We start from the raw sequence: 21,243 nt of genomic DNA, 5'->3' as shown, positions 1-21,243 counted from the left end.
AATTGCTGTGGACAAAGTACACACAGCGATACATTATCCAGCTATTTTATGTAGCTTATGTAACTGTATTGTGTGAACAGTTAACTTAATTTAATATTGTATGTGGCGTTTTCTCTTTTGCGGGGTGCAAAAGTTCCACCAAAACAAGTTCCTTCCCGAGACCATTTTACAGAGCCGCCATCGCCCAAGACGAAATGCAAATGTTCAAAGAACGTTTTTTTTTCTCCAATCCTAGAATGTATCTGTGGAATGTACCAGACTATAAGTATTATAGTAACTACAGTGGCACTCATAAGTTTATGAACCCATGCTAAAGTTGACTAATATGAGGAATAAAAAAATCATCTCTTGGGAAATCCAACCTTTAAGGACACCAATTTTATTTGTGAATGAATAATGTATTGGAAATAAATAAATTGTCATCGTTAAAATACAGGGGGCATAAGTAAGTACACCCCTATGTTAAATTCCCATAGAGACAGGCAGATTTTTATTTTTAAAGGCCAGTTATTTCATGGATCCAGGATACTATGCATCCTGATAAAGTTCCCTTGGTCTTTGGAATTAATATAGCGCACACACACACACACACACACACACACACACACACACACACACACACACACACACACACACACACACACACACACACACACACACACACACACACACAACACACACACACACACACACACACACACACACACACACACACACACACACACACACACTTCACCATACCTAGAGATTGGCATGGTTTTATTTCGGTTAGCCTAAAGCTGGTTTGATTTGCATTGAGAGATGACCTTATGGAAAGTACCCCATGCCAATCTCTAGGTATGGTGAAGGGTATGTGATGATGTGGGGAGTGGGGGGGCTATTTTAATTCCAAAGGCCACTTTATCAGGATGCATAGTATCCTGGATCCATGAAATAACTGGCCTTTAAAAATAAAAATCTGCCTGCCTCTATGGGAATTTAACATTGGGGTGTGTATACTTAAGAACATTTATTTATTTACGATACATTATTCATTCACAAAGAAAATTGGTGTCTTTAATGGTTGGATTTTTCCTCATTTTTTTAATTAAGGCATTAAGCTCAATTTCAGTTTTTTTATTCCTCTTTTTAGTCAACTTTAGCATGGGTTCATAAACTTGTGAGCGCCACTGTATAATATTCCTGAGGCCACCATATAACAAAAATGCATCCATTCATGACTGACCGCCCCCCTACATGTTGTATATTGAACTATACTGAAGCATAAAAATACATTCATTTTCGACTTCTGCATAAAGCATGCTTAACTCCTCCCAAAAAATACTTCAGGCAACTTCAGGCAACAGACATCCCTCTGAGCTTCTGATAATAGCTTGAGTTTGGAGGTTTTCTCTAACAAATGTGCATAAATTAAGGGGTTGAAAGGAAACAAAGACGGAAGAACAAATATAGCTGCTGCTTTTGCTGTTTACATCCAGCAGGACCAGGCTCTCTAAAAATGACTCCATCCACACACACTTCACCCTGAGGATAAACTCAGAAAATCAATTCCTCATTCCCTTTTCTGTCACTTTCTGTTCATTCTTTTTTCAAATAAGTGCTCTTTTTAAAATGAAACTAGCTTACAAAATATGTTTTCTACTTAATGAAGCACAAAAGCAGCCGCTATGCCCTCTATAATTATTGTCACATTGGTAAGTATGAGCCAGAAGCTCCAGCAAAAAGCAACAAAATGATTTTTGTTGTATTCTGTCATTCACTCCCATTGTACCCGGTGTGTGCTACCTTTTAAGATTGCCATTCCTATTGTTAAATAGCAATGTACTATTTACAGTACCTGTGCCCTTTCTCCTGGATCACTGTTGTGAATGGATATAGTTGAAAAGGTCATTAGATATTTTTAATTAAAGCTTATGCCAGAAAAAATGCTTTTGTTTAGTGTACTACTACTACTACTACTACTACTACTACTACTACTACTACTACTACTACTACTACTACTAAAATATGTTAACACTTGAATACTCTTAACGACAGACTTCTAAACCAGGTACTCTGAAATCCTTTTATTTTATTTTTTTTGAAGATTATTTTTGGGGAATTTTAGACCTGTTTTTTTGACATGAAAGAGGAGAGAGCGCTCTACCAACTGACTACCCAGGTTCCCGTTTTATTTTATTTCTACTGTTATTCTTACTTGTTAGGGGTTAGGTTGTTTATTGCATCTTATCTATTTCACTCACCAATGCTTAGAGTGATGGAATAAATATCTTGGGACTACTTAGGCAGGGTAAGGGTAGTTAGGTTTTTCTTTTCTTTTTTCCTGTAGGCTGTAAATATTATTGTCCAAACCATTTGATTATATTAATAATGTGTATTATTTGCTAGTGTCTGGGCCCCTATACACAAGCTTCCAATAGCTTACAAGGGTGTAGCATTTCACATGCCTGCATTATGTCTTATGATTGTACTTGCCTTTTGGGAATTAATTGAACTGAAAAAAACAGAATGAAGAATGAATGAAGTCATGAGCACAACAGCAACCAGCACATCTCCATTTCCCTTCCCTCTCTCCAGAATCTCCCCTCATCCCTGCTTCTTTTTCCTCCCCTCTCACCCTACCTCACTCTCTTCCCTCATCCCTCCTTCTTTTTTCTCCTCTCGCACGCTCTTCCCTCATCCCTCCGTCACATGAGCGCGGTCCTGTCTACGGGCGCTGACCCTCGGCCCCTCTCCTCCTGGCTCCGGGTGAGTCAGCTCCCTGGACCTCTGCGTCATGGCCTCCCTCCTCCCCGCCCTCGGCTCCCCTCTCCTCCGCCACCTGCTCTCCATCCTCTTCGTCATCCTCCTCGCTCTCAGTGTCTGACTCATCGGAGTTGTCCTCTTCCAGGTAGCGGTAGCCTTTGACCTGCGGGAATACAAATGAAACGACTGAGGACAGAGAGCAAGTTGCTCTTAAGTGAAAAGGTGTTTGCCAAACCTTTTAATCACCAGTAAAATGTTTTATAATAAAGCTCTGAGTATAATAAGACTTTATTAAGGACTTTTCTTTACCCCCATAGAGGGCTGGTAGAGTGCAGGATGTATCACTGTTTACAGGAGTTCAAGTCTCACCACACACCAGATCTCTGTTACACCAAAAAAAAGCGATCCGCCGATTTGCCACAGGGTGGTGCAGCGGGGGGCTAACGGCCCATTCGTGTGACCTTCTGACTTCATATTTCATAATTACTGTTTTCCGTCGGATCGTTTATACATTTCCGACCGCACTTGAAGGCAGCTTTATTTCACAGGAGAAAGAGAGAGAAAGAAAAGAGATGAGTGAGACAGCGAGTGCTCTGTAGTTGCAGGAAACATTCAGCTGTTACACAAACTCCCGGACAGTTCAGTGCCTGTGTTTCATTTTTTACCCTCATAGTGTATTAAAACTTTCTTGTGGCAGCGATAAAGGCAGTGCTGTTTCCTGTTTCCTGTACGGGACTCTCACACCGCCTCAAACCAGAGCTCAAAACACACCGACAAGTCTGATCGCCAGTTACATGATTGGCCACAGCAGCGTGACGTAGGGATTTTTCCAAAAGTTTAGTTTTTTTTTGAGTGTCCGCCTTGCAGCACGCCCCGCCGCAGCCCAAACGCACTACCTTCCATTCAAAATGAATGGAAAGACCTGCAATTTTGCCGGAGCGTCGGACGGCCGACGCAGGCAGTCTGAACCCAATAAGTGACAAAATAACGCAAACATTTTCCTATTTACATTATTTGTATAGTCACAGGGTGTACAAATAACAAGGTCACATGAGACAGCCGTATACATACTGGGAACTATATTCTCAGAAAGGCAAAGCACTGCTACTTCTACTACTTCGGCAGAGTGATATGCTTGCAGCACCTGAGAAGCCCCGTGGTGAGGAGCAGAGAGTAACAGTGCTTCGCCTATAGCTTCTATATTCTGAGAATATAGTTCCCAGTATGTATACGGTTAGAAGACGCCTGTGTCTCATGTGACCTTGTTATTTGCACACGCTGTGACTATACAAATCACAACATGTAAATAGGAAAATGTTGGCGTTATTTTGTCACTTATTGGGAGCAGTAGGCTAGATGGGGCCGGTTACCTCCAGGATCTGGGCTAAGCTAGGCTAGATGGAGCCGGTTACCTCCAGGATCTGGGCTAAGCTAGGCTAGCGGTGGGTGCGTCAGACAGAGTTACAACACACACAGAGATGAGAAGGGCATGTATGGACTTGTCTTACTCTGGGGGATACGGTGAATAAGCTAAAGTCCCAATAAATCGGCGTGTTCCTTTAAGTATAACCCTAACCCATGTAGTTCTTTCTGGCTGTGCCCAACCGAGCTCCACGAGTCAAGGCCTGGCCCCCAGACGCTCGGCGGCAAGCTCCCCTCCCAGGTCTGGCTCCAAGCAGGGGGCCCTGGTTTTGGTTCTATATGTAACCAAACTCAAGTTTAAGAACAGTGAAACAACTTCACAGCAGTAGTGAAGATGTCAGGTAATAAAACTTTGTTCAAACCTTAGCAACAGCAACTTCTACTTTGTGCCAGAATATATATAATTGTTACCAGAATAAACCATTAGTTCAAAATGACCTCAACACATTTAAAAATATTATTTAAAAAAATTAATAGATGATTTAAAAAAAACTGCTTCTCTTTTTGCCTTGTCAAGTGGACATTACACAAGTGTGATATTACACTAAGATGAAGTGGCATATAAAATATATTGTTTTTGTGTACCAGGACACCTTCTGAAGACATACAAAGTCAAAGTACTCTTCTTGGAATAATAATTTGTGTTTTACAAAACAAATACTGAAAGTATGCAAATATATTTTATTTCAAAAGATGTCACCTGCTTCACTGTAAAGTCCATTCTTAGTGTACATGTACATTGGAGGTTTCAAATTTCTACATCACAGTTGTGTCAGTTGCATATTTGATTGACTCCAAACTAGTTGTGATGTCACAAAATAAATTTGTCTTAAATTGAGATTAAGCACACAGAAAACGTCTCCCTTCAGCAGATGAATGTGAAACATTCAAATGATGTAACAATAAGCAACAGAAAGTGTCTAACCTTTGGTGAAATAAAGGCTTTTTAACTTAAATACCCAAGTAAAATTACAAAATAAACTGGCAAATAAGGCTTTATTTTGAGAGTGCGATAATGCAGCTTGTGTACTAACAGACTGATTCTGTTTCCTTCTTCATGTCACATGGACAGCAATATTTGTTTTACCATCGTTGGATCAACGGAAACTGAATTCCTACATGCAATTTGTTCAGTAAACTACACTAGAATACATCTTTGGCCGACAGCATGAATCTGCTAAGGTCGATCAGGCTGTCATTAGTGACTAGTCTTACTCACTGGATGTAGACGGTTGGTATAAGCCTGTCATTGGCCGCCTATTTCAGATGGAATTCTCCTCCCATTCTCCTTTCTCTGCTATCCTTTTTTGCAAGGGCACGGTTGCTGCATCCGCTGATTGGTTTAAAGAAATACAAAGCATGCCAGAGGGTTTTTCCCCCCCTATACATGTGAATGGTAATAGGTGCATCCAGACCATTCTCTAGTGCTGACACAGCACTGCGGAGATAGGTCTGGCAATGCGAGACTATTTGTGCCGGACTGTGATTGGTTACCTTGTGCCGTGGCCGAGGGATGCGAGGCAGTCTGAAAGGCACTTTACTGGCCAGCCGACGCTCCATCACCCAATAACAATAGCAGGCCAGCAATAAAGTGGCCAACAGGATGGAGAGTTTGGCCTGAGGAAGGAGATACAAACGGTTGGAGAAAGGAATAAGTAGGCAAATAAGGACTATTTTCTCAAAAGTGGTATACTTGAGAACACATTAAAACGTTCTCTAAACACACAGACACACACGCACAGAGACACGCACGCACGCGCACACACACTCACACACACAGACACAGACACACAATACCCTCATAGGCAGGTTGGACCAGAGGAAGACTATTACTATGACACAAACGCATGTGCGCACACACACAAACACAGACAGACAGACAGACAGACACAATGACACACATAAAAATCACACAGATACACACACACACACACACACACACACACACACACACACACACACACACACACACACACACACACACACACACACACACACACACACACACACACACACACACACACACACACACACACACACACACACACACACACACACACACACACACACACACACAATACCCTCATAGGCAGGTTGGACCAGAGGTAGACTATGAAGATGGCGATGGCCTGCCACCAGTGATAGATGGTATACACAAAGTCCAGACGTTCTTTTTCCTCAGCGTACAGCATACCGAGCAGAACTGACACACACAGAGAGGGGGGGGTTCATGCTGACATGTCATGGGTCAACAAAGTCAGTGTAGAGTATGGCTGCTCGATTAAGAAAAAAAAATAAATCAAAGTGATAATCATTTTGGTCAATAATAAAATCACGATCATTTCACACAATTGCTCATTGACTTCGGAAAGATGTTGCAATTATTGAACTTAATAAACGGTGAAACAGTAAAATCAACAGTGAAAACACCTTGAACTGTGAAATTTCCCTTAATACTTTTGCCAAAATACCCCCCCCCCCCCAATCTCCCTTCAGTTAAAATGTTGATTAATTGCACAGCCCTAGTGTAGAGTACGTACAAAGACCTCAACCACAGCAATTACTCACTGCTAACGCCAGTCTTGTTCAGGGCGGTGCCGAGTCCCCACAGCGCTATGATCACCAGCAGAGGGCTCAGATACTGTGAACTTTTGTCTGGATGTGGACACAGTGAAAAGCAAAGGAGAGCCACCAGCAGCACGGCATGCACAGCAGCGCCCCCCATCAGACACACCCAGCGTGGGAGGCGCAGGAGGCCAAGGCAGAGGGAAGAAAAGACGGAGCAGGAGAGGCCGTAGACCAGTATAAGGAGCCATAGTTTATCCAGGCCCAAAATGCAGACGCCATAGGACTGTGGAGGGAAAGAAATTAGATGAAAATTATTGTCTCTACATTCCCTGTCCTTATTACTAGGGTTGGGCATCGTTTTGATTTTAACAATTCGGATTCCAATTCAGATTCTTCCTTTTGATTCCGGTTCTTAGCGATTCACGATTCTGAAACGGGTCACATGCTAATTTCACAGATAAGAGGAACATTTTATTTTGATTCAATTGTGGTAGCCAGTTTTATCGGGCTTTTTCAATGTAAAATAAAGCCACGCTTCAGAGCGCCGTTTACTGTGCTCCATGGCTGCAACGCAACGAGCGCCTGGAAGAATGGTGGCCGCTATGGAAACCAAAACAAAATCTTCCAAAAGATTCCAAAAAAAAAATAAAATAAAAAAAATTCCATTGGGAATGATTTCAAGTTGGAACCGGTTCTCGATGCCAAATCCTACTTATTACTATAATCTGACTTCATGGTTTTGATTATTTTGGTTTTTCAAACTACCAAAGTTAAGCAATCCAGGTAAAAGCTATTCTACTGTCCAACAAGCGTCATTGACAGCGCAGTACCAGGGAGAATCCGCTGACGGCAAACAGCACTTCAAATCCGCTGTAGATGAAGAAGGGGCAGAGCAGTCGCAGGCGGTAGTCTCTCAGGTGTTTGAAGGGCAGCTGGAAGATGTTTCCCCAGCCGATACTGCGGAGGTCGATCTCCTCTGTCGGCCGGTAGGCAGCACCACACAGCACGAGGAACTGTGGGTTCAAAGCAGGGACGTCACTAGGATTGAAAGACAGGGGGCTTATCCCCCAGGCTTTGCAAAACTTTCCCTTGCAAAATCTTATTTACTTTATTCTAATGTTAGCTTTTAGATATATCAAAGCTGCATGGGGGGAACGTACTTAGGCCAGACTGTGCTCCTGATGAGTTATTCTGTAGGCTATGACTTAAATGCTATCCATCTGCTTATGTAAATGTGTGATAAAGTAATACCACCTAATTTCTCTCTCTATTAGATAAGTTGCAGGTCAAAATAAGACTATTTAATTATACTAATTACTGCTACTGCATGGTAGAGGATAAAAGTTGCGATGTCTTTGGTATTTTTGTTGCAATGAAGTTGTGAGAGACAGTGAAAATTGCAACAACAAAAAAAAGTTGTGATTGTTGCGATCGCGACATCACAAATTCCTGGAGGGACTGATATGTATATATGTATGCTCATGTATAGCGTAGCCTACAACATCTACATGATTGTTTAATTTATTAAAGCAAATTAAGTTGGTCAGAATATAGCATATATAATATAAAATAATTTAGTTTTGGCTATGCCTTAGTGCCGAGACCTGCCAACAAATGCCTGTTGTTAGAAGAAAACAAAACATCCCACACTTTCTTAGCCCTGTAGACCAGTGGTTGTTAAACCTTTTGACATCAAGGACCCCTAAACTGACAGAAACTAGACCACGGACCCCCATTTGATTCGATTTTGTCCTAGGGTCCCCATCTGATAGGATTTTTGTTTTTAGATGTTTTATTACAGAAAGGCTATGAAACATTTTGTTGATTATGGATGGAATTAAAGTGAAAATAAGTTATTTCACTTTTTGCTGGGGACCCCCTGGAATACCCTCAAGGACCCCTGGGGTTCCCTGGACCCCACTTTGAGAACCATTGCTGCAGATCACTTACTGACTCTCACTCTCTCTCTCTCTCTCTCTCTCTCTCTCTCTCTCTCTCTCTCTCTCTCTCTCTCTCTCTTGTTCTCCCTCTCTCTCAAAATATCTTCCAGTATCCATGTGCTCATCCATGTTCTTGTATTTCACTCATTCACTCTAGCTAGACTATTGTTTACCATAGCCAGCTAAAATAGCCCTTTATCTTCACCTCAAGTAAACGTAGCTAAAGTTAAGCAAGTAAAAGTTATTAACAACAACTTACAATTTCACTCTGTATCACTCACACTGTGTGTGCAGTACAGTAGCAAGTTCAGACCACAAAAAAAAGACACCAATGAGACGAGACGGGACGGTGTATCATCTTCATAGCCATCGACTCTTTGTACTTCTGTCTAACTTGGCTTTTTTGTAGCTTGATAGATTATTTGTTGTTTCTAAATATGAATTTGGATAACGTTAGCGATAGTGAGATGCTTGCTACAGTTGCATTTCGAGTGAAAACAATGTTTTATTTCTCGGATTTACTGCTTTGTCTCTGCCTTTCCCACCAGCTGACTGTTCGTGAAATATAAATAAAACAGACAGACTGCAGTGCACGACGACACAAACAGATGAATGGTGAAGGAAGATTGATCCAAAAGTAGTGAGTGATACAGAGTGCACTGTAAAAATATATATATTATTTTCTCTTATTATTATTTGGGGGGTGCTTAGGAACATTTTGGGGTAGCTTCAGCACCCCTAAAATAGGCCTAACGATGTCCCTGATTCAAAGCAATCCCTTTATTTGGAATGATTGCTATGGTTTGTATGTGCTTTGCCTTGAAAAAGCCAATTGTTGGACAAAATAACCAAGTGCAAACAAACACATACTAAAAAAGCCTTTGTATTCCTCTTAAGCCTTGCAACGACCACTAGAAAGCCAAGCTGGGATAAATACACGGGCCAATCTACAAAAACTATTTACAAAAATCCATGTCTCAAGCCAGCCATCTAAATTGCTCTAAATTGTACGAAGGTGTGTGTGGATCGGAGTGTGTTTTTCTATGTTACCACTTAATAGTAAAAAAAAGCTTTCTCTATATCTCGTGTTTCTTAGCATATTTGATGAAGTTGCTGTATTTGCATGATTCTTGCCCTTTTTGGGTTGTACCCACATGGTTGAATGCACTCATTGTAAGTAGCGTTGGGTAAAAGGATCAGCTAAATGAATGTCATGTAAAATAGACTGGTTGCCCAATGCATGAACCTGGGATAGGTTCAAGCCCCTGTGCATCCCTCAACAGTCTACGCGATTTGTTTGTGTCTGAAACATATTCATACATTTTGCCCAGCTTAAAGTTACTCTAATCAATATTTTTATAATAACAATTAGTTAAATGGCCGTGTGTAATGTAAAAAGAATGCAGTGTAACCAGTAACCAGTGACATAGCTCAAGCACGGCGTTCGTGGTTCGACTGGTCGTGACTGTTTTCCCAAGATGGCGCCTGCCTGTATAACATGAGAGGTACTGTCTTTATAATCTATCTTTTTAATAAACTGTCTGTACACTTACAAGGTTCTCAATGCTTTGGTTTACATGTAGGGACCCTCATTATGCTACCGTGGAAGTGTGGTGCTATTTTGAGCCTTTTTAGTGGTATAGAAATAGAGATTTCTTTTTACTTTACCCGTGCCCCGCCAACTAGCGTTATAAGCTAATTATCGGTTTGCGCTAAAACTGGTCACATTCGATTCGCACGAAAACAGATCCCAGAGAACGGTGAACTCGGTACACACGTGTGTTATTAACCCCTAGGTTCATTTTGCGCCAGAATTTTCCCTTAAGTGTCCGGCTCATTATTTTGGTTTTACAGCCTTTATTGTCACTGTTTTGGTTCACTCTTACAGCTCTCATCATTGTCGTTTCCAGCAGCAGGCAACTGTTTTCATTTACAAAAGCTCAAAGTCCACCATACGCTCACTGCCCCACAAGTTACAACAGACAGACAGAGTTAGCGACTAGCTAATATAGAATATAGGAGGAGCATTTAGCAGAGGCTAGAAACATGACTCCAAATGAATGCCTATGTTGCTTGTGTCTGCTGGAGTTTGTCAAACACTCCCTGGCCACTTTTTTTAGGTTCACCTACACAATCTCCAGTACAAAAAGCTCTGTATTCTACAAAGCTTATGGACAGGTTGTGCCAAAACTTTCAAAGAGGTGTAAAGTCCAGTTCAACACTGCTGCAAACTACGACCTCAAAAGTAAACATAGAGTTAAATTAATACCTGCCAACTCCTGTATACAAATGACATGACTTGCATTTTCCCTTAACAGCTTTCATGAAGGCCACTTGGCTGAAACATTTGCATTTTTGTTTGACATGGCCATAATTAAATGGTGAAAGTGAGATTGGTTAACTTTGTCCTGAAGATCTGTGTGTGAGCTACCTTTTTAAGCTACATTTTTGGTTTGGTTTGGTATAAAATTCTAGTGCATAGTAGGGGTGCACGATTCAGAAAATGTCACGATTCAATATCGATTTTCAGGCTCAAGATTCGATTCAAAATCGATTTGCGATACAAAAAGGATTCTCGATAAAAAAAAAAACTGATTCACAGCATGTAAATGAAGTTACTTTTCCCAAGTGATTGTAGTAGACGTACAATTTCAAAAAATTTAAAATTAAATTAAAAATATGAATGGATTTTTTGAATTCTATGAATCGATGTTGAATCGGTAGAGCTTGAATCACTATTTTAATGTGAATCGATTTTTTTGCACACCCCTAGTGCCTAGTAAATGACCATTGCTCCTGAGCTTTCATTTCCTGTTTCTTTCCACGAGTAGAGAAATGTAGGACAGACACAAGACAAGCAGATTAATACAAAATACATGTAAACCACCTATACACACTGAATTATAGGGAGTCAGAGGTGTGTGTGTGTGTGTGTGTGTTTTTTGGGGAGTTTGGATCTTACGATGATCATGGCGAGGAAGGCGAAGCCCATAAGGACACTCTCCAGCTGGATGAGCAGCATGGAGCGCGGCAGGTTTGTAAGCACGGTGGTGTTGAAGCCGGGGATCACTCCACTGATGTTTGCTCCTGTCAGAGGAAGAGGGCAGGTCAGCCACTAAACAAAAGGAATGGGAAACAACCGACAGGCGTCTGTCCGACACAGCCTTGATTAAGTCTAGGGTTGGGTACCGAAACCCCGCTTCCACTATGGAACCGGTACCTACGCAACCGGTAGGAATCGGACCGGATTAGAACGCAAATTTTGGTTCCTCATTTCGGTTCCACTTAAGGGGTCGACTGAAATATCACACTTTCTCTGTAGTCTACCGTTAGCTAGCTACCGTAAATGTAGGCTACTTTTAAAATGCCATATTTCCCCTCTGGGCTCACCAAAACGGACGTAAAAGCACATTAACCATTCACTGCACGTGAACGCTATTAAACATATTACATCTTTGATGTCATTTTTAAGTTTTTCAAGAATGGGTTTAGGACTCGGAATCGTTTTAAAAGTACCGGTTCGGCATCGGAATCGTAAAACTCCAAGCGTTACCCAACCCTAATTAAGTCAGACCGCGAAGCGTCTGCCTGTGACAAATGAGATTGCATCTCTGCATTTTACATTTACCAATAATCATTACAAGTGGCTTAAATGTTAATTGAATGGAGAACTGAGATTATGGTTTTGTATTTTGTAGAGAAGTTCACATCACTGCAGAAAGGCCACTTTATATATCTCGTCAAAATGGACTGAATCCTTAAGACACTGCTGTCCTGCGCTTATCTGTCTGTTCTCATTCATCAGTAAAGGTGACACGTGTCACACACATCTTCCACCGCAGGCTAAAAACACACCTCTTCCGACTACACCTTGGCTAAGTAGAGGATGCTATAAAAACCTTTTTAAAAAATAAACATTTTGCACTTTGAAGCGCATGCACTTTCCTGCTGTTTGGAGTTTGTACCTTAATGGTTGAATTCACTTATTGGAAGTCGCTTTGGATAAAAGTGTCCGCTAAATGACATGTAATGTAGATGTAACGTGTCTTTACCACAGCTTTTGACGTTGAAGAGAATGTGCTCGTTGTCATTCAGGTAGTGGTTGAGGACGAAGAGCATGGGGAACTGTGCAAAGACAAAACTCAGCTGGAAGAGGAAGAGAGAGAGAGAAGACGGGGATCACGCTTAGGAGGTTTTTGCCGCTGGGCAAAACGGCTTTTCCGATGTTGAACACCGCACACAACATGACGCAACACTGAAGCCAAAGGTGAACAAGAAATGGCTCAAGGCTCACATGGAAGATGATGTTGAAGACTGACTGGAAGATGATGATGTATCTGTGGCACGCTCCCTTAGGGAGCTTCTTCTGCTCCTGCACATGCTCTTCCTTGTAGTTGACGTACTCATAATACTGCTGCGCCATCCTGCACGGGTTTGTGTGGAAGCGCGTGTGTGTGTGTGTGTGTGTGTGTGTGTGTGTGAGAGAGAGAGAAAGAGAGAGAGGACAATGGGGCGTAAGTCACAAGTTTTAGCACAATACAATATTATATTGATTCTTTGGACAACAATACCATATTTGCTGATATCTTAGTCTGTCACCATACGATTTTGATTCAATTCAGGGGCCTGCGACCGATATGAGACGATACATGAGCCCATCTGAAACCATTACATTTATATCAACTCAAAAAAAAGCAACTAAGGGGCAGCCTCTAGCTCACCCAGTAAGAGCGTGCGCCCCCATGTAGACTGAGGCCTTTGTTCGAATCCGAACTGTGGCCCTTTGCTGCGTGTCATATCCTCTCTCCCCACTTTCCTGTCTATCCACTGTCACTATCTAATAAAAGGGAAAAGCCCCAAAAAATAAATCTTAAAAAAAATAAAAATGAATATGATTAGACAATTTTATTACTGTCCTATTCCACACATTTAAGTTAAAAACGAAACTAGTTGGTTTAATAAACAGAATAAAATATAAAGTGGGATTCTAAAAATAAAGGGGCATCTTACGGACGATGTGTCGATATTTTCACTTTGCGTTGATAATATTTGTGGATCATTTTAAAATCGATATATCGGTCCAGATCAGCCTCTGCAAAATAGCCTCAGGAAGGAACTTCTTTTGGTGGAAAGTGTATGTTCAAAACTTGTTTTGGTCTCGCAACAGAAAACTCAAGATTTGACACAAAGAAAGCAGAAGGTGAGGGACATCCGGCCGAAAAATGAGGGATTCAGCGGAATTTCCCACGGCGCATGAACAATCCCGGAAATGAAACGTCGTCGCTATGGACTACCCACCTTGTGATGTAATTTCCCAAGGAGGCCCAGAAAGGCACAATGGCCACGCCGATGGCTACGGCTGATGGAACCAGGGTGTAGTAACGCTCCCAGTAATTGGTTGAGACAAAGAGTGCATAGATTCCCGAAGCCAGGAACATCATCCACTTAGTACCTAAAAACCTTCCAGAGAAATAAATACAGTACACGTTATATCGGCAGAGCAAAGACTATCAGAAAGAAAGATTTTATCAATTGTGTGTGTGTGTGTGTGTGTCTCTACCTGATAAGAACGGGGGTGTACAGCAAGCCTATAATGGGCGTGACGTTAATGCCCATCAGCATCTTGCGATCGATGTCCTCCAGGCCAAGGTTGCTGTACTTCACCTCGCGGTAGGTCATGTCATAATGGAGGATCAGCTGCATCTGCAGTAGGCCTATAGCACACATAAAAAAATGTCAAGGCTATAAAATGGAATAAAACATCCAAATTTAAAAGAGAGCAGTGGGCTGATCATTTATTTTACTTGTGAAGAGCGTTGTGTGGAACAATCCGCATTATTTTTCTGAAAATTTGGTTGAAACAAACTCACTTTTCTGATAAAGATTTTTTTTTTTTTTTTTTTTTTTAAAATGGGTCAAATTTGACCCGAGGACAACAAGTGTTTACTTAAATTTTTTTTTTTATTTTATTTTTTGGGCATTTTTAGGCCTTTATTGAAAGCACAGCTGAAGAAATGAAAGGGGAGAGAGAGGGGGGGATGACATGCAGCAAAGGGCTGCTGCATTGAGGAGTAAACCTCTGTCTATGGACGCGCGCTCTACCAACTGAGCTATCCGCATGCCCTACTTACTTATTTTCTTTTGTTGTTATATTATATTATTTCTCCTTTGTCTTGGTGAGCTACCTAGATGTTGTCAAAACCCATGTGTTATGTTGTGTAATATAGTGTACCGTAACTTAGTTTAGATCATTTTTTTCTTGGGTTCTTCTGGATGTTTCCTTGTTATTTTTGTTTTATACTTGTTAGAGTTTGTTATGTTTCTATTCCTGTATGTGTCATGTAATGTTTTAATATTGTCCATTTTACTATTGTCTGATTTAATGGGGGTTTTTTTGGACCCCAATTCAATTCAGTTTATTTTTGAAAGGAGACACATGATTTTACATTGGTTAAAAACGCCAGAATTAGCCAAAAGGCGATTTATTTATTTATTTTAATCTGTAGTCCCCTGGCCTCAATTTAAAAAAAAAATAAAAACAGTACAAAGATTAGACAAGACACAGCTGTTAGGAGCAATAAAAAGCAACAGTCAACTAAGACAAAACAATAAGTAAAATTCATATATGTTGACCTTGCAAACTAACAGAATACATACATAATACATAACTTTAGTGCTGACATGTAAATCAATAAAAATGTATTTATAAAGCACTTTAAAAAGCAACCAACATTGCACAAGGTGCTGTACAGAACAAAGTAGAAGTCATTTAAAACATTTAACATTTAAAACATGAAACGGTATCAAAATGTCAGCGTCAGTTGGGAAAGGCCAAGGAGAAAAGGTGGGTTTTAAGAAGAGATTTATAATTAGACAGTGAGGAAGCCTGTCTAATAGGCAGAGGTAGGTCATTCCATATTGTTGGAGCTGCCGCAGCAAAAGCACAATCCCCTTTAAGTTTCCGCTTCGTTTTAGGGACACTCAGGCGCAGTAGTTCAGCTGACCTGAGCGAGCGGGTCGGAGTGTAGGGGTGAAGCAGCTCGGACAGGTAGGATGGGACAAAACCCTTTAAATTTAAAAAGGATTTAAACACAAGTAAATTCATTTTAAAATGGATCCTAAAATATACGGGCAGCCAGTGGAGTGAAGCTAAAACAGGGGTAAATGTGCTCATATTTACGTGCTCCGGTTAAAAGACGCGCCGCAGCGCTTTGCACCATCTGGAGACGAGCAGCTGATGTGGCACTGATGCCTACATATAGGGCGTTAATCCAACCGAGAGAGTCTGCAAGTGCTGCCTAGTAAGAAAATGTATTGACCATCCATTGTTTTAGCTGCTTAGTAAAAGACTTATATGTGTTTGGTCTATATCGGCGACGTGTCATTTCCCGGATAGTTCAGGTGCCGCCGGAAATTCCGCCGGATGTCCCTCTTTTCGGCCGGATATCCGTCACCTTCCGCTTCCTGTGTGTTGGCGTTCTAACCTCCGGTGGATTTGTGAGGACTATGGTTAACTGCTCCTCAGATCTCTGCAGGGTAAATCCAGTCAGCTAGCTAGACTATCTGTCCAATCTGAGTTTTCTGTTGTATGACTAAAACAACTTTTGAACGTACACACGTTCCACCAAAACAAGTTCCTAGGGCTGGGTATCGTTCAGAATCTTTCGATCCGGTGCCAATTTCGATACCTCAGTTTCGATACCGTTTCCTAACGATACTTTTTCCGATACCATATGTTTTAAAATCCATTTCAACATCAACAAAAAATAATTAAACACAAAGCTTTTATTTTCCACCTTAATTGTGAATCAAAACAGTTATCAAAATTAAAAAAAAATTCTGGTAAAAATGCTCACTCAGAGACTCTTTTTGACTGGCGAGATGGTAGCGACCGGAAACACCAACAACAGCTAAAGTGAGTTGTTCAAAACCTTTCTTTTTAGTAAACTCTGTGTATGCAAACAATGTTCTCAATGCTGGAGTTCATGTGTAGAGCCCCTGGTGATACTCGGAGCAAAGTCTCATGTTGTGTCGAGCCTTCTTAGTGTTTTAAAAATAGTGATTTTGATGCGATCATTGTAGTGCCCCTTTCTGCGCCTTTTTCCTTTTCCCCAATTCAAAAGGCCATTTGACCGAAAAACGAAAATACGGTCAATCTTAAAAGTGGCGTTTCCGTCCTAATTATGCTTTTAAACAAAAGTTAGACTCGGGTACATTCACAAAAAGACCCTAGGTTGCATTTTGGCGAGAGTTACGTTTTAAAGAAATGCCAATGAACCAGAGCACCTTTTTCTCCCATCCCGGAATGCTGTGTGGACTAGCCAGACCCTCCTCCGCAGTGCTGTGGAGGAGGGTCTGGCAATGCGAGACTAATATGTGTTTAATTGTCTGATATGGTATGGGATTGAACTCCACTCTCTTGACCCTGTGACGGAGCAGGCTGACTGACTAAAAGATCTTTCCCCAGGAAGACTAGCTGGCCGTCTAGGCGTCAGCTAACGGGGATCCTCACAATAAACTAAAACTCTGCAACTCTGCCTGTGCGTTTCTTTGTCCATTTCTATGTCTTTCCTCCAATCAAACTCACCCATGTACACGCTATACACAATCATGGCTCCCACACTGGCTGCAAGAACATTCTTGATGACTCCCAGCCTCTTCCTCCTGTAGTACTTCCTCTCCTCCTCCTCCTCGTTGTACTCTGCCTGCGGGCCCAGAAACTCCTCCACCTGAGGAAAGAAGGACAACACAACGTTACGCAACTGTTTGATAAGAGCACTGGCGGTGGAACTGTATCACGGTCATGAAGAAGAGCGGATCTTTCACTGGAAACCTGAGAATCAAAGAAACTGGACGTCTCTGTGTGTGTTTTTTTCTGTTTTTTTTTTTGTTTTTTTAACAGGACAGCCGGGAGCTCACCTCGCCCTTCATGTTGTCTTCCTGCCCCACATTCAGCAGTTCGTTTATGACACCATTGGGAGGTTCTACGAGCTCATCAGCAACCCCGACCAACTCTTCATCAGATGCCTCCATCTAGTGACCAAAAGAAGCAGTGCACTGGTTTACCAGACAGGTACCTGTAAGGACTGGGGTTGTCAAATCTGTCGTTTGTAATCTGTTCTGCAAATACTGTACTAATTAGACCACATTTAGATGTTTGTTTGTTTTCCAAGGTTTCACAGGCAACAAAAAAAATCAATATCAATTCGAGATGAAATCTAAGTCCGGGAAATATGAATTATTAGTAGGCCTATATTTACTTTTTTGAAGTTAAGAACTTTTCATTTTTAAGAGATGGAGCATATAACATGTACATTAAGACTAAACATACACATTCATGGCACACGTTTTTCTTTTTGAAGAAACTATTTGATCTTTTTTGATAGAATACATCTCATACATTAAATTAACTAGAAATATGGGGGTTAGAAACAGAAAACGACAACATACCCCTCACTGCTCTCCCAAAAGAGTGAGAAAACCCTCCTCCCCTATTAACTTTTGTAGGGTGCAAAAATAGATTAATTTTCTTATTTTTTTTGTATAGCCTAGAGCTCTTCGCTTTCTATATCCATCTATCTAGTGATTTACGATGAATATTTATGTTCTGGGATTTTCGTCATTTGAACTTTACAACCATAACCTACTGTAATATTCACATTGAATATAATACATGATTTAAGTTAAAAGCATTACTTATATGAGATTTTCTGTTGGCCAACTGGTGCACGTCATGATCTCCCAAAATTCAGAGCTACTTGTGGTTCCTAGAGTCTCTAAAAGTAGAATGGGAGCCAAAGCCTTCAGCTACCAGGCTCCTCTCCTGTGGAACCAGCTCCCAATTTGAGTTCAGGGGGCAGACACCGTCACCACATTTAACAATAAACTGAAAACCCTCCTCTTTGATAAAGCTTATAGTTAGGGAGTGAGGGGTTGCAGCGTCCGCCTAACCTGGCCCACCTGCTTCTCGTCATAGTCGTCAGATTCATCTACCATATAAATAATAATATAATAAAAGTAGAGGGAGGCAGGCCAGTACAGCCTGATCCGGTTGGGGAGAGTTCTAGCCCGACCAGGCTCCTCTCCTTAACCTGTCTCTCTTAGTTATGCAGTTATAGTTCTAGACTGCCGGGGAAGTTGTGTTTACTTTGTTGAGGGATGAGTGAGAAACCTTTAGAGAGTCTTGTATGAGTGAATGTCTTGTTTGTATGAGTTATGTATTATATATTTTTGCACTTACTATTATTGTAAAGTAAGTTGTTTTTTTTGTTTTGTTTTCTGTTTGACTGCCGCTGTAAGGTCAATGTCAATTTCTGTACCTGAACTAGAGGACCCCCTCGAAAACGAGATGGTTCATCTCAAGGGGTTATTCCTCTTCAATAAATAAATGTCAATAAAAAAAATAAAAGTTCCTTCCTTCCTGTGACACACTGAGCTGCTCTCTCCTCTCTTTTCCATTATTTCCATTTGTGTGCATCCTTGTCCCAGAAATGCTTGTTACTAACCTAGCCCTGGGGAGTTTATACCCCGGAGTCCTTATGTTTTTTCGCCCAGAATATTTCCTTGGATTATGGTGGCACCAAGATCTTGGTTGCAGCTGTCGCTGTGGTCCTGCTACACCCTGCTACGCTCTGCGATGCCCTGCAGTGTCCTGCTACATCCACCCATGCTCTGCTGTGCCACGCTACATCCTGTAACGCCCTACAGTGCCCTGCTATGCCATGAACTACTACGACTAACATTTCTAGTCTTTGTTCCATTATCTTTATTATGACTATTATTGCCATTATTCATCACAACCGCAACCGGCTCCGTCAGACACCGCCCACCAAGAGTCTGGGTCTGCCGAGGTTTCTTCCTTTTTCCTCGCCACTGCTAATGCTTGCTCTTGGGGGAAATTACTGGAATTGTTGGGGCTCTGTAAATTATAGAGTGTGGTCTAGACCTACTCTATCTGTAAAGTGTCTCGAGATAACTCGTGTTATGATTTGATACTATAAATAAAATTGAAAATTGGAATTGTGGCTTGTCTTGTCGGTTTATGCATTTGTCTTGGGTTCCGTGAATTTAATTCAATTTGTAAGCTGCGCATGCTCAGTGTGTAATTAGAGTAAACGATGAGCCGCGACGCGATTCACATGTTGCTCCAGTTTTGAGAGAATACAATCCAGTTCATGTCACGTCAGTGTGTGCTCCTACATGTTGTACATGAAGTACGACACAAGACACCTACATTGTTTAAAAAAAGAAAAGAGGAAATAACCCCCCATCTTGTTCTCTAAAATGTTAACGAGACATATTTCTCTTATCATAGGACTCACATGATACCATAAATCACGCTTGAGTTGTTAACGTTTTTCTCATTGAAAAGTACAGTAGATACAGCTCGTGTGCCAGTCCAACTCCCTTTAAGATTCCTACACGACTTAAACGTAGTATCCACGGAACCAAAGTGCGTCCGAGCTGCTAGTAAATGGACTTTTTGATATCGCTCTATGCTTTGCTACATTGTTTGACATATCTATCGGGACTTGCGCTGTAATATTCGTGTTAAGTTGTATTTTGAAGGGTTCCGGTTGCACCAATGTCAGCCAAACGTATCAGGTTTATTTAAGAACTACTTTGACAGTGTATTAGGCAGCACACCTACCTAAAAACAAGCCCTTTTTTAAACCATACTAAAACCTTGAAAATCACTTACCGTGTTCCTCGCGCTGGGCTCCTCGCGGGCACCGAAATGAAAGTTTTGTCCACCGGAGTGACAGAAACCCAACAGACAACCTCTGTCCCGGGGTAACTTTTGGTTTCTGCAGCGGTTAGTTCCCCTTTCTGATGTAAAAGGTGCAGTTTATAAATAAGTTCCTCGAGGGAAACGAAAGTCTTCACTTCCTCAACCCGATCTGCTGGCCGCTGTACGTCTTAAAGGTACAGACACACATTTAGGAATCTCTGCCTCCTCTGGGCTAGTGGTGCGAGATAAAAAAAATATATATATTTGAAAAAAATACTTTTAAAAGGTGCTCCAAGTGATGTGACGCGTTTTTTAGGCTACAACCATTTTGTGTCACATAAAGCAAACATCTGCTCACTATCTGCTAGCTACCTGTCCCCTGAACACACTGTAAAAAATAAAAAACACAGTCTCTGTAGACAGCCCAGGCTCCAAACGCTAACGAAAACAAACCGCGCCAACCTGCCCCACGAACCATAACAAACAGTGTTCCAGCCAAAAACCGACAAGGAGCTGGTTGAGTCATAAATACGCATTGTGGAAGTAGCCTACATGCTAACGCTGCTGCAGTGATGGCTCAACCAACTCCTTATTGTCGGTCATTGGCTGGAACTCTGTTATGTTTGGTGGTGCAGGTTGGCGCGGTTTGTTTTTGTAGCAGTTTGTGGAGCCTGGGCTGTCTACAGAGACCGTGTTTTTTTTTTACAGTGTGTTCAGGGGACAGGCAGCTAGCGGATAGTGAGAAGTTTGCTGTATGTGACGAAAAATGTAGCCTAAAAAACGCGTCACATCACTTAGAGTACCTTTAAGTGCGAAAAAGTGTGTGGGACAGAGAAT

At 41.4% G+C, this 21,243-nt stretch overlaps 1 protein-coding gene across 1 annotated transcript; it reads right to left on the bottom strand.

Moving 5' to 3' along the window:
- Positions 1-1,063: 1,063 nt before the first annotated feature.
- unc93b1 (unc-93 homolog B1, TLR signaling regulator) lies at positions 1,064-20,592 on the bottom strand. Its single transcript, XM_039809555.1, has 13 exons — positions 20,377-20,592; positions 17,595-17,708; positions 17,263-17,404; positions 14,236-14,389; positions 13,974-14,135; positions 12,970-13,099; positions 12,728-12,821; positions 11,638-11,762; positions 7,566-7,748; positions 6,736-7,018; positions 6,249-6,370; positions 5,662-5,784; positions 1,064-2,908 (listed from the first exon to the last, which is right to left on the bottom strand). The coding sequence occupies exons 2-13, from the start codon at positions 17,706-17,708 to the stop codon at positions 2,708-2,710; spliced, it is 1,833 nt and encodes a 610-aa protein (XP_039665489.1). The 5' UTR covers positions 20,377-20,592; the 3' UTR covers positions 1,064-2,707.
- Positions 20,593-21,243: the final 651 nt, after the last annotated feature.

Source organism: Perca fluviatilis, chromosome 1 (assembly GCF_010015445.1).
Source record: "Perca fluviatilis chromosome 1, GENO_Pfluv_1.0, whole genome shotgun sequence".
NCBI lineage: Eukaryota > Metazoa > Chordata > Actinopteri > Perciformes > Percidae > Perca > Perca fluviatilis.
The sequence above is the reverse complement of the archived record's forward strand: the minus strand, read 5'-3'. Positions and strand labels throughout refer to the sequence as shown.

Coding starts and splice junctions, on each gene's coding strand:
- unc93b1 (XM_039809555.1), bottom strand. CDS start 17,708: ATGGAGGCATCTGATGAAGAGTTGGTCGGGGTTGCTGATGAGCTCGTA. Junction 11,763..12,727: donor CTTCAACGTCAAAAGCTGTG/GTAAAGACACGT, acceptor TTCCTCTGACAG/GAGCAAACATCAGTGGAGTG. Junction 7,019..7,565: donor CCGTCAGCGGATTCTCCCTG/GTACTGCGCTGT, acceptor TTCCCTCCACAG/TCCTATGGCGTCTGCATTTT.